The sequence below is a fragment of the Melanerpes formicivorus genome, unplaced genomic scaffold (genome assembly GCF_026170545.1).
Source record: "Melanerpes formicivorus ecotype bairdi unplaced genomic scaffold, bMelFor1.0.p_v2 SCAF_15, whole genome shotgun sequence".
In the NCBI taxonomy this organism is placed as follows: Eukaryota; Metazoa; Chordata; class Aves; order Piciformes; family Picidae; genus Melanerpes; species Melanerpes formicivorus.
Genome location: NW_027142367.1, coordinates 2,453,959 through 2,468,087, shown reverse-complemented (window position 1 = coordinate 2,468,087; position 14,129 = coordinate 2,453,959). Strand labels below are relative to the sequence as shown.

Here is a 14,129-nt window from a genome sequence, read left to right as displayed (position 1 = left end):
GGAGATCTGAGTAAATAAATTATGCTGGTAGGCAAAGGCTGGAAAGCTGCCCAGTAGAGAGAGACTTGGACGAATTGATCTACAGCCAACTGATGGCCAAGGCGGCCAACAGCATTCCGGCCTTTGTCAGGAATAGTGTGTCCAGCAGGAGTAGGGAAGTGATTGTCCCCTTGTGGCTTCGCCAGTGCTAAATAAACCTTGAATACTGTGGTCAGTTTTGGGCCCCACATTACTGGAGAGACATTGAGGTGCTTGAGCCAGGTCCAGGAAGGGCGATGAAGCTGGTGAAGGGTCTGAAGAACAGGTTCTCTGAGCAGTTGAGGTAACTGGGATTGTTTAGGCAGGAGAAAAGGAGGCTGAGGAGAGACCTTATCGCTCTCTACAACTATGTGAAAGAAGATTGTAGCGGGGTGGATGTTGGTCTCATCTCCTTAGTAACAAGTGGTAGGACAGGAAGAAAGCACCTCAGGTTGCACCTGGGGAGGTTTAGATTCACATTCTTACCTCCCTTTTGTCTTGTTCCTCTTAGTAGGAGCAGGAAACAAAATTACTTTATTCCCAGGCAAATGACGGTGGTGATCCTTTCCTTGATTCTAATGTTTCACAGTTGGCTTAAGGTTGAGCTCCAAGATGAGACTGGTGATTACACGCTGGAATAACTCACTCATCCTACATCACCTCGTCTCGTACTTCTGATGAATGAGGCACATGGGATCCCAAGCACTTTTCTCTGGGCTCTGCTCTGTAGAACTTTGATAAATATTCCTTAATATCTTCAGACCCTAAATGTCTACCTGTTCAGATCAACCAGAAATATTATGCTGTTCAATTCAATCCTCCCTGGAATCTAAGGTTTTTCAGTTGGATCCAGAACTAATAAAACATTAGTAATAACTAATAAAACAGCCGGCAGCCAGTCACTAGTGGTGTCCCCCAGGGATCAGTGCTGGGCCCCATCCTGTTTAATATCTTCACTGATAATCTGGATGAGGGGATTGAGTCCATCATCAGTAAATTTGCAGATGACACCAAGCTGGGAGCAGGTGTTGATCTGTTAGAGGGTGGAAGGGCTCTGCAGAGGGACCTTGACCAGCTGGACAGATAGGCAGAGTCCAACATGATGGCATTCAACAAGTCCAAGTGCCGGGTGCTGCACTTTGGCCACAACAACCCCATGCAGCACTACAGGCTGGGGTCAGAGTGGCTGGAGAGCAGCCAGGCAGAAAGGGACTTTGGGGTTCTGGTTGATAGTGCACTGAACATGAGCCAGCAGTGTGCCCAGGTGGCCAAAAAGGCCAATGGCATCTTGGCCTGCATCAGGAATAGTGTGGCCAGCAGGAGCAGGGAAGTCATTGTACCACTGTACTCAGCACTGGTTAGGCCACACCTTGAGTCCTGTGTCCAGTTCTGGGCCCCTCAGTTTAAGAAGGACATCGAGACACTTGAACGTGTCCAGAGAAGGGCAATGAGGCTGGGGGAGGCCTTGAGCACAAGCCCTATGAGGAGAGGCTGAGGGAGCTGGGATTGTTTAGCCTGGAGAAGAGAAGGCTCAGGGGAGACCTTATTGCTCTCTACAACTATTTGAAGGGAAGTTGTAGCCAGGTGGATGTTGGTCTCTTCTCCCAGGCAAGCAGCACCAGAACAAGGGGACACAGTCTCAAGCTGCACCAGGGGAAGTTTAGGCTCGAGGTGAAGAGAAAGTTCTTCATGGAGAGAGTCATTCGTCATTGGAATGTGCTGCCCAGGGAGGTGGTGGAGTTGGCATCTCTGGAGGTGTTCAAGAGGGGATTGGACGTGGCCCTTGGTGCCATGGTCTAGTAGTCATGAGGTCATGGGTGACAGGTTGGACTTGGTGATCTTTGAGGCCTTCTTTTCCAACCTTGTTGATTCTACAGTTCTATGAACATTGAGGTATCCTGGTGGCATTATCAGGATGCCGATGTGGAGATAGACTTGTACTTGTGGGATCAACAGCTGCTTTAAGGGATTTGCTGAGTTTCTTTTCTGAAAAGATAACAGCAGCTTTTTAAAAGAATTTCTTAGACTGGCATTTGCAGTAAATATTCAGCCTTTACTGTACATTAAAGAATTCTGCCTAATGGGATTGTAAGGGTTTGGTACTGTTGGCTGAAATTTTTATACTTGTCTTACCTTAGGCTAGCTATCAGAATGAGCTTTCCCCAGAAAAGCTGGCATTTCACAGTCATTATGATGTGCACAGTTTTTGTGTTGTTACAAGTAGCAGCAGATATTTGGGATGATATTAAAGTGGCCATTTGAAAAAACAGAATACTTTCGTGTTCCTGCTGCAGGCCAGAGCCACTTAAGGCTGACAGCTGATTGCTCTCTCCTTGTTAGCAGCAGAAAAATAACGTACTCGGTTTGGTTCACTGGATGTGCTTAGCTGTTTTATTTCTGGTGAATCAGCTTGCACTCAAGCATTTCAAATGTGTTATTGCAACTGCTACTGCTGGATGTTGACTTGCGGGAATGTGTCCAGAGAAGGGCAACAAAGTTGGTGAGGGGTTTGGAATACAAGCCCTATGAGGAGAGGCTGAGGGAGCTGGGGTTGCTTAGCCTGGAGAAGAGGAGATTCAGGGGTGACTTTACTGCTCTCTACAACTACCTGAAGGGAGGTTGTAGACAGGTGGGTGTTGGTCTCTTCTCCCAGGCTGCCAGCACCACAACAAGAGGACATAGTCTCAGGCTGCGCCAGGGGAGGTTTAGGCTGGAGGTTAGGAGGAAGTTCTACACAGAGTGATTGCCCATTGGAATGGGCTGCCTGGGGAGGTGGTGGAGTCACCATCATTGGAGGTGTTCAGGAGACTTGATAGGGTGCTTGGTGCCATGGTTTAGTTGATTAGGTGGGTTGGATTGGTTGATAGGTTTGATGCAATGATCTTGAATGTCTCTTCCAACCTGGTTTATTCTGTTCTATCTTAAATATAAAATAATGTCCTATATTTCCTTGTGGAAAAATGTCAGATGCATCACATTCTTTTAAATAAAAGTTGAACTTGAATGTTAGCAAAAGAAAAAGTTGTGTGGTTTGAAAGATTTAAGGTAGTTTGGGTATTTTTTTTACCTGAAGACTTTATAATTTGTATGATCAATCAACCTGTTGTACCGTGAAGGTTTTTCAGTGTAGATGATAGCGTTGGTTTTCGTGAGCTGAACATCATCCAGGGTCCATGTAAACTAAGTCCATGTAAACCAAGGATAAAGAATCCTGTATTTTGTTTGTGAAAGGATGAAGTTGTGTTTATTGCCTTCTCCCCACCTATCCCTTTGCAACAGTTCAGAGGCAGGGCTGACTGCAACTTCCATGCCCCTGGGAGCCAAATGACAGTCCCTTGCCCTTTGCAGTAGTGAGACAAGCACATGATCCCAGGGAAGGGTAGCAGAGGGAAAGCTGTTGTAGTGCCCTTCTTTCACATCATTCCATCTGTACCAGGAGTAACAAGACATCGCTACTTTTGAAAGGGTACTTCAGATGTGATCTGTGCTGCACTGCAAGAAGCTTACAGCATTGTCTGATTATGAGCTTTTCTGGGATGTGACAGTGAATTTGAGTGGGCTGTGTGAGATACGTGGTAGGTGACTGAGTTAGTGATAATGCTCACATCCAGGTTTTTCCAGTGTCAATTTACGTTATAAGAATAGCACCTTATGTCTTGGGTATCTTGTGTTCAGATAAGATCTGAAGAAACAGTCATGTGGGCAAATTGTGACAGAACTTCAATGGCTGATATTTATGTTTTTTTAAACACAGTATGTTACTTCTTGATGTTAAGGATTCCTTGCTCCCCCAACCACTAACCTTTCTTGTTGTAGTCTTATTAATATCTCACATAAAAATCTCTTTTTTTCTTTCCCCCCCAAAATGTTACAAATTAATTCTCTTACCACAATATTATTCTCTGAAATACTAGGGCTTTTAAATGCTGAAATCTTGAAAGCAGAAGTCAGCAGTGACAGTGACTGTTAGATTGAAATTAATTATGAGTGCAAAGCATTGAATGGCATGTTTGCAAAAGACTTCCCAGACTTCAAGAAATGACTACTCTCGCTGTTCATTGTTGCTCAGCTGGAGGGCTTGTGCCCTTTCCCCGGTGAATAGTGAGATGCTATGTCAGGGTATGTGGTGTTCCTCATGCATTTTAATGCAAACCTGAGACTGTTTACTATTTCACCACACAAGCTAAGCTCTGGTCTGAAGAGTTTTAAAAAGGGCTTAGATTACTCTTGGTGGCATCTCAGCTCTGGAGGATGTGGTAAACTGCTGAGAAGCTAAAACAGGTTATGGGGATAACAGTATGTTATCTATTCATCTCCAAAGTGATCATGTAATAGATGTGTCTAAGTATTCAAATGTAGTGTCCTTCTGTTTCAAACAGCTAATTCAATGTAACAACACTTTATTTTTTTTTAGATGAGTTCTACAGATTTGCCGAATTGTACCCACACTTTGCAGAAGACTATCTCTATGCTGATCAGATGGGAGCTGAGAGTAGCTTGGAGACTTCACCTCTTTCTGCTCCTAATGGTATCTGTACTGACTTCAGCCCTGAAAATGCTGAAGATAAAAAGAAGCCTCTGCAGAAGAAACTGAATTAACACTACAACCATTACCTTCCTCTCCTGGTGAGAGGATTGTCTTTTCTTGGGATTTTCATAAGTCACTCCAGCTCTACAGCAAATACCAGTTTTGTGTGTGAAAGTTCTTCTACATTAATACCATTCTCGTGTGCTGTATTTAACAACATGTTCCAGGTTACTTTGGGGAAGATTTTATTTTTTTTTTCCAAAAAGGTCTTTGAAAGGCAACAATGTGAATGTGCTTCATGATTAATATTCATATTTAAAAGGAAGCGGCACACTTATTTATATTCCATTGGCTAGTTTCATGTACAAAGTGTCGCACAAACTGTGCATGTATAAAGAAACTGTAGCTACTATGGTGTTAAGTGCACTTTGGTGACTAGTGTTTTCCCTAGTTATGGGGAAGTTTATTTGGGGCCAAACTTTGCTGTCCATATTTGCATAGTCAGTCTTGTTGATACCAGTGGGAATATTCTTGAGTAAGGCAAGCATGTTTTGGCCCTTCCTTTTGGTTTCATTGAACAGTTTGGAAACAACATTGCAAAAGCTTGCTAAAGATTACTTTTTATTTTTGAATGAGAACATTTTTTCCTTTCAGTAGAATGGTAGAATGAAAAGAAAGGCTCCTTATCCTTCCCCCCCAACACTTTTCTACTGTAATCTTCTGGATACAATTAAACTTTTTTTTTCGTTCCAAACCAACATGCCAGATACTGTTTGCAAATACATGACAAAACTGTTTGTTCTTTTCTCATATAGTATGCCCATTCAGCATTTAAATGGGAGAGGTTTACACAATTGTATGTAATCTACATTTATCAGGACTCACAGGTTTCTTTTTTAGCAAGCCTGTATATACAGATAACTTAGCCTGAAACACATTATGAAGGCTTTGTATGAGCACAAGCTTGAAAAGGCTGGAGTTGTTTCAGAGGCCAAGCCAGAACGTCCTGAAGAATTGATAGTTAAATCTCTAAAGCAACATAACACATGCTGCATATAACGTATATGAAGCCTAAAATACTTTAGAGCAATTAAAAAAAAACAAAACCAAAACACAAACACCACAGACAACAACAAAACCCAGCACCCAGTATTGATAACATTATCTTTGCTTCTGTAAAGCTAAATGCCTTAATGACCAGCAGAGGTCCCTAGGAAAAACTTAGATTATTATAAAACTGCAGGACTTGACTGACTGGGAAATGTGAAACAAGCCTCAATGATTAGGAAGGATATGATGACCCTGTCACAAGATAATTCCGAAGGCAACTCTGTTACAAAGAAATAAAAATATGCTGTACAAAGTTAGGCATAGACATTTCTTTTAGGGCTGCACTAAAATATGATGATTCTGTAATTGGAAAACTGTTGAGAGTTGAAAGGAAAAAAAAAAAAAATAGCAGAAGGAAATCCATTTGTACCAAATGCTTTTATTACTAATTTTTAAATAGCAGGAGATGTTTGAAAGCTCATTAGGGTATTGGAATGTGTCCTCAGAAATCCCTCTGTGTGGCAAGTCTCCAAACTGGAAGTGGCTCTAACAGAAAAGCCATGGGAGGAGGAAAAAAACATCAAAACATTTCTGTGGAGGTAGGTCCTCCTCTGGTGGTAATTAAGTTATTTTTGTTTATCTAGGTAATGCATGTCAAGCTGACAGGGCTGCAGCAGACAGGCAGAGAAGACTTGAGTTGAAACTGATGATGAAAAATAAGAGAAAGTTTTTTCAAATCCTAAGGAATGTGAGGAGCTAAACTTAGGTAGAAATAGTCAGCTGCACTAACAGAGGAGGGAGTGGCTATTACTGCATAAAGCATCTTGGGGCAGTAATGGTATAAAGTAGAACAAGCTGAGCACTGTTCACTTGTTGCAGAAAATATACTTGTTACAGTAGGACACATCAACAGTGTAGCCTGTGAGGAGTGTAGTGGTATTTCTGTATGGTTAGTCCTTACTTGTGGCGAGGCACCTGAGAAAAATGGGGAGTAGCTGGATAGAGTCTGGAGAACAGAAGGTACTCCAAAAAGAGATAAAAAGTATTCTTTAATCCAAGGAAGATGTGAAAACAGTCTTCAAATGTGGAAAAAGTTGCTATAGAGATGGTAGAAACAAACTTTTCTCCATGCTGATGGCAGACACAGACTGTTCAATTTATTGGCAAGTTCAGCACTAGGAAAATTTCCTTAAAATACCCTCAGTTAAGCTAGGAAAAATGAACTATTCCAGATTGGTCGAAGGAACCTCACATCACTGGAGGTTTTGAAAATAGGACAGCTAAGATGGAGACACTTGGATTTGTTGGACATGCCCCATGGTCACAGGGGTAAGCCCTGAAGTCTGCTTGCTGTGACTATGCAGTATGTATTGTAGTTGGTAAGTAAGGGAAGGTACATGAAGCGTAGTCTGGGTGATCACATCTTTCCAGCAAGATTTTTTTTTTTTGGCATGTGACTAAAACTATCTGTGTAAAGCAGTTAGCATTTGCTTTATTTGTGAGTTTTGGAACTTTTCAGTGCAGGGATGAGATAGAGTTCCCAGAGAAATATGTGTGAAAAGACAAAAAGGTAAGCTTAGTATCCCCATGGGCAACTTGAGGTGAGAGAAGCTCCAGAGGAAGAGATGCTCTGTCCACATCTGTGGAAGTGCAAAGAAAGCTGTGGCTGGCTAACTATGAATGTGCCTAATAGCTTCTGTGGTTTGTGTAACCCAGGGATCAGTGTTCTGAAAACCAAAGGGTACATTTAGCTTCATATTCGTTTTGGTGAGGGAGAGGGTTTTTAATTGTGATGAGTACAAGAGCTGCACTTGTGTGCAACTAAGCGTTGCATAATGTTTGGGTTGAAGTGCAAGCCTGTAGTAGATAGGCCCTTAAATAGATACCACAGTGTGTGTGAAGCAGTTAGCTTAATATCTCTACTGATGATCTGGATGAGGAGACAGAGTCCACCATTAGTAAGCTGGGGGCAGGTGTCGATTTGTTAGAGGGTAGGAGAACTCTGCAGAGGGACCTTGACAGGCTGGACGGATGGGCAGAGTCCAACATGATGACACTAAACAAGTAAAAGTGCCGGGTGCTGCACTTTGGTCACAACAACCCCATGCAGTGCTACAGGCTGGGTTTGGAGTGGCTGGAGAGCAGCCAGGCAGAAAGGGACGTGGGGGTGCTGATTGACAGCCAGCTGGACATGAGCCAGCAGCGTGCCCAGGTGACCAAGAAGGCCAATGGCATCCTGGCCTGCATCATAAATAGTGTGGCCTGCAGGGGCAGAAGGGCTTTTCTGCTCCTGCTCTCAGCACTGGTTAGGCCACACCTTGAGTACTGTATCCAGTTCTGGGCCCCTCAATTTAAGAAGGATATTGAGAGACTTGAACGTGTCCAGAGAAGAGCAACGAGGCTGGTGAGAGGCCTTGAGCACAAGCTCTATGAGGAGAGGCTGAGGGAGCTGGGGTTGTTTAGCCTGGAGGAGGCTCAGGGGAGACCTTATTGCTCTCTACGTCTACCTGAAAGGAGGTTGTAGACAAGTGTGGGTTGGTCTCTCAGGTAACCTGCACCAGAACAAGAGGACACAGTCTCAAGCTGTGCCAGGGGAAGTTTAGGCTCAAGGTGAGAAAGTTCTTCACAGAAAGAGTTGTTAGCCATTGGAATGTGCTGCCCAGGGAGGTGGTGGACTCACTGTCCCTGGAGGTGTTCAAAAAAGATTGGATGTGATACTTGGAGCCATGGTTTGGTTGTCATGAGGTGTTAAGTATTAGGTAATAGGTTGGACTTGATGATCTCTGAGGTCTTTTCCAACCTGGTTAATTCTGTGAAAGTCACATACATCGGTGAGTTTGGTTCAGAGCCACTGCTGAGGAAGACCCATGAACCAGCACACTGTTTGCTTGGTGAGCTTAATGAAAGCAACCTCTAAAAACAAACAAACCAAACTACAAAACAGCACTTACATTTTTTGGAATTAATTGCAATGTTTTTTACTGTCAGATTGTTGAACAAGGTAGAGACATAATAGGATGAATGATAGGTTGAAGTTCTGCACAGAAGCACTGTTATATCACACCTAATGTCACAAAAGCTGAGATGAATATAATCAGGTGATTTTTAGCATGGGTAGAATATAAGGCTTTAATATTAGACTGCCTTGCAATGACAAAAAAGCCACATTATAGTGGGGAGGCAGACTCAAACTTTACAGAGGGCTGAGACCTCTACCGCCTTGCATTACTGCAGCAGTGTTCATTACAAGTCCTGTGCTGACCTCTATCTCTAAAAGGTTTTAGTAGTTCTGCATAAGTACCCTTTTTAAGAGGCACCCAACTGTGCAACCGCTGGGTTGTGACAGGCAGTCAAGTGTCAGTGGCTTGCTGCAACGGTAGGGTGGAAGTTGAAAGCTTTCCTTCCCCTTCACCAAACTTTTGTTGCAGCTAGAAAAATCTTACTGTGGTTAAAGACTTCTGTTTGTGTTTGCTAATCCCACTTGGAAGGTATAAATCCTTATTTTGCAAGGGTTGGAAAGGAGATGTGTGCAGTATGGAAGTGATACAGCTCCTCAGTGGCAAAGCTGCTGGCAGTAAATAGTTTTGTCCATGTCTATTTATTAATATATTCATGCAAACTGTGAGCTAGTTTAAGCATTGGGCTAGTTGGATTTATTATTTTTTAATAAAAATGAGGGAGGCATTTTTATGGCAAAGGGATTGTTGCATTCTGACTCTTGCATAGTTTGACAAGTTTTCCTAAAGCAGATGTCTCTTAATTAATTGATTAGTCCTCTTACAAGGCTGTCTTTGGTATTGTCATTAAAGTATTCTTCCTGCTTTTATTTTGCCATGCAATAAGTACAGCTTTTTGTTAGCTGTGTCAGTCACAATCTCCTCTTAGCTCCTTGAGAAATGGTGTTCCCATTTAAAGATCAACAGAAAAATCCAAATGTAAAGAATACAGGCTGCAGAACTTGAGCACCACGTACTGTACCACTGTAGGCACAGCTTTGTGTGTATTATGGGACTGAACTAGAATAGAGAGAAAAAGAACCTTGATTTTAAAAACCTGAGCAATTTAGATGAATTTCCCTTTAGGTCAGAATGCTGGTCACAAGACTCTCTGAAAGGTTGCATTCTGTTTAATGTGAAGGGTGTGTGTGTGGGAGTGTTGGTGTTTTGTTTGGGGGCTTTGGGTTTCTTGTTTGTTTGGGGGCTTGGTTTGGGTTTTGTTTGTTTAGGGATTTTGGGTTGGTTTGGGGTTTGTTTGGTTGGTTTGGGAAAATTTGTTAGTAGCATTTTCATGAGTTCTAGATTTAAGAAATGAGAACTATGTTGGCCAAGAGTTTTACCTTAGCAAAACTTAGGCTTGGCTCCTTGAATCATATTCAAGCACAGAAGTTCCCTGCAAACCAAGCACTTCAGGTGGTTTGTTACCTTTTAGGTATATGAACTTCAGCTAATTTAGAAAACTTAAATTACCTAATTAATATGGCTGGAACCTGCCCAGAAAAGAATAGAATTGAATTAACCAGGTTGGAAGAGACCTTTGAGATCATTGAGTCCAACCTATCACCCAACACCATCTAATCAACTAAACCATGACACCAAGCACCCCATCCAGTCTCTTCCTAAACACGTCCAGTGATGGTGACTCCACCACCTCCCTGGGCAGCACATTCCAATGGCCAATCACTCTTTCTGGGAAGAAGTTCTTCCTAACATCCAGCCTAAAAGTAGAGTAGGCCTAACATGTTTGAAGGGAAAAGTAAGATTTGTCATCAGTCATTGATAATTATTCTTTAATTAAATCAGTCCAGCAAAACTCCAAAATCTGTTTCACAGTTGAGCAGGAAGACTGATTGTCATTCAGGTATTTTTGCAGTCCTGACTGGGTGGAAATTAAACTAGCTGTTCTTCAGTCAAAGAATGACTTCTTTAAGGTACTGCAGCATTATGTATCCAGGTAATGTCCAGGTCGCTGGCAGTGCAGGCAGCGAGGTTTCATCTGCTCTCCCAGACTTTCTCTTTGAAGAATGGAAAAAAGTATTAAGACTGTGACAGGAACCTTGTAAGACCTTAAAGGTAAAATGCTCCAGCACCACTTCAGAGGAACAAACACAATCATTCTGTGCTATAGCTAAGACAGAATATATACCAACACATTATGATCAAAACATGCATAACTTGAATACTATTTAGGTAAAACTACTGAGAGAATGCAGCAACAAACAGATTGTCTATTAGACATGCCTGGACTTCTGCCTGTGAATATTTCTTGCATCTCATTGTGATCAAATTAGGGCAGTTTCTTTCTCTTCATTTCAAGATGATAATTTTTTTGACTTTGAGAAGTGGGGGAGTGATTTGTTTTGTAGAAAACAGCTGCTTCTCCCCAGATTGTATGACGTGCTTTATCATGTGTAATGGGATTAAACCAAAGTGGGCAGTGCCAAGAGGGCAGAGGACTTAAGAGGCTTATAGAAACGAAGGGTTTGTGTTTGTGAAACGTTATCAGCAGACACTCCTGTGTAGACTCTCTGTCAAGTTCATTAAGCAAAATAATTTTTCTAGATGTGTGATAGCAGCAGCTGCTTATCTGTTGTTTTTCTTCAGCAAAGTGGCATAACAGGGTACTCCTGTGCAGGCCAGCTTCAGGAGGCCATCTGCAACCCTTAAAGACATACTTGCAGTTTTCCAGGGGTCAGTCTCTGGGAATGGAAGTAGCAGACTCACCTCAGCACAGATTACACCTGTGTAAATTATTCCCATGAATTAACTTCTTTGGGCTTTTTTTGTTGTATTTTTTTTCAACAACATAGCTGTCATGCTGTTTATTGTGAGGGGAATTGCACAGGGCCATAAGAACATCAGAGCTTATTTGAAGTTAACTCGGGGAACTCAAAAAAAGGTGCTGTACAACATTCTGTCCATATAATGTTGTTTCTTTTTGGTGTTTATTTTCACTTTTGATAAAAAAATGTCAAAAGCAAGAGAAAAATTATGATGACTTTTTCAATATTTTGATACTATGAATGGGGTGTTATTTGTGAGAGCCAGTTCTTGGGCCAAACAGTCAGCTGGAGAAAAATCAGGCAGAACTTCTGGTCCTGAACAAGCAAATAGGAAAGCCCATCAAGGCTGGCACAGCAGCAAAGCTTTGACTGTGCAGCTGGCCTTTTCCCACAGTAAAGGAGGATGTTTTCTGCCTCTTGAGCCAGTGAATTCAGTTTTCTGTATCTCTAGCTCTTGCCTGTGCTGTCTGTTCTTCATAGGTGTCTTGCAGCTTGAGGGAAAACTCCCTGCCTCTTAGGCTTAAGTGGCATGGACTTTTCTCCCTGAGCTGTAAGCACCAAGTGACTATCAAGGTCCCATTCTGGTAATGCCTCCCAAAACTAGGGGCCTGTGTACCGCTTTAGCTTGTGCCTGCCATTAGGTAAAGGGTTGCTTTTTCTTCTCACATACTTGGATGATTGCAGGTGTGTCTAGGTGACAGCAGGTCTGAAAGAGCTTATGAGAGCCTCCTTATTCCTGTGAACAGTAAGGAATTATATTTAGAAATCTAGTACACTGAAACCTTAAATTGGATTGACTTCTGACTCAGTGTGTCACTTTCAGCGTGTGCCTGTTTACTTCCAAGTTCCAAATGCAGCATATACAAAATGCCATTGCAAAATCTACTCATAGATACTGAAGCAAGCTGAAGCTCAGACACTTTTCATCCTACCATGGTACTGGAAATTTAAGTAATGTGACAAGAAGTTATTTCTAAGTCTAGGAATGTGTATGGGGAAACCCCAAATACATGTCTTTTATTCGCTATCCAGCATGAAGACAGTTTTGTATTTTAAGTGCTGAAGAAATAAACTTGTAAAGATCTTGTATGCCCCAAGTATATATTTTGTCCTATGTTTTCTTTTATAATGGAGTTCAAGCAAAATATTTCTTACCTTTCAGAAGGGAGGTTTAAGTTATCCAGTTCTGCACTTTCCTGACTATGAGAGCAGTTTTTCAGTAAAATCTAAAAATGGAATTGTGTTTTTTAAATATGTGGATCAGAATTCCTTAAGTTAAACATCTCTCCTTAGCAACTGTATATACTTAGCCAAAAAGCAAAATGGTTGCAGCTGCTTGTCTGTATGGCTGTTTGCATTTGGTGACTTGTTCATAATGCTTTCTTGAATTGCTCTAAGGGTGATAAGGGCTCCATGTAGCTCTGTAACATTAGAAATTGCTGTCAGGAGGAAATTTCCTTACAAGTGATAGGTTTTATGTCCTGGAGGAAGACCAGGACAAAGCATCTGCTAACGCTGTATTATGTGCTGTACAACTTCAACGTTGAGGCATTGCGCTGAAAAGTGTTTGGCATCTGCTCAGTGGGACCACTTCCAAAGCCTTTTTGTACTTCCCAGCATTTCTCCAGGTGTGGAAGGTATTTCTAATTTTATTGCAGGTACTAACTCATCTTTTTAGGAAGAATAAAATTATCAGCAAGCAGTGAAATCGTTTACAAAACAATTTGGTTTGATACACTGAATTGTTGTTTCACTTGCATTCAGGATATCATTTATATGTATGTATTAAAAATGTAGCTGGTTTTGAACACATTCAAGAACTTCAGTGCAAACAAAAAAAAAAGTTAACCTTCTAAATGGTTAAATTTTGGAATTCTACCACTGCTGAATGCAAGCGGGATGCCGTGAAGAGGATGCTTGTAGTTGAAAACCTGTGCTGACAAAGCAGGAAAAGCTGTGTTGTAGGAGCTCACTCGCAAGGTGTTACGCATTTGTTCCGTCAGTGGTACAACTTCTGTTGACTTCAAGGCTGCTCAGGCAGACCTTGTGTGTTTAAATAGATGCATATTGGCTGCAAGCTTTTAATTATAGTAGCCCTTGGATATGCAGTGTAAATCTGTAATAATTTATAGTGCTGCTGGGCAATAATAGTCTGAATGTGTTTTTTCTGCTGTAAATTTCCCTCCTACAGCTCCTGCGGTATGTGTACATAGATTATTACCTTTGCACTGGACTGGCTATACTTCATAACTGAAAAGCAGAAACAAGCAGTGCACTCAAGATGACCATAGCTTGTGGTGCCAATTGTGGAAATGCATTTGCAGAATGAAAGCATAGTCTCAGTGCTAGAAATTTGGGTTTTCTATTTTTTATTAGCATGCATGGAGACTAAGGATGATATTTTTTAAAAATGAACTTGGTTTTGTACATTTTTCAATGTTTAAAACTCTATGATTTAACATTACCTCTGAACACCAGTGATCAGTCAGTTCTTACAGGAAATACCTCAATTTGAGTATTCTTTTCTTGTTGTCTGACAGAGTGAAATGGACTATAGCATGTGATGAACTGAGCCAAATGACGTAGATGCTGGAACTAAGCTATGTAAGTCATATGATGATTTACTAAAAGGGAACTAAATGATACACTGCAAGTGTTGAGGTGCAGTATACAGATATGGCTCGTTCTGCCCAGCTGGACATTGTCTTTATGAATGGCTTGTAAATTGGAATTTTCAGCGTGAAGCCAAATTAA

The 14,129-nt window shown here is 41.6% G+C and overlaps 1 protein-coding gene across 3 annotated transcripts in view; it reads left to right on the top strand.

Annotated features, from left to right (window-relative positions):
• The window catches only part of LPCAT1 (lysophosphatidylcholine acyltransferase 1), a 75,395-nt gene extending 62,920 nt beyond the window's left edge, over nucleotides 1–12,475 (top strand). For all 3 annotated transcript variants that reach the window (XM_068147463.1, XM_068147462.1, XM_068147461.1), the window contains one exon: nucleotides 4,433–12,475. In XM_068147463.1, coding sequence (XP_068003564.1) covers nucleotides 4,433–4,617 — 185 coding nt within the window. In that variant the 3' untranslated portion in view covers nucleotides 4,618–12,475. The remainder of the gene's footprint in view (nucleotides 1–4,432) is intronic.
• The last annotated feature ends 1,654 nt before the right edge of the window (nucleotides 12,476–14,129 follow it).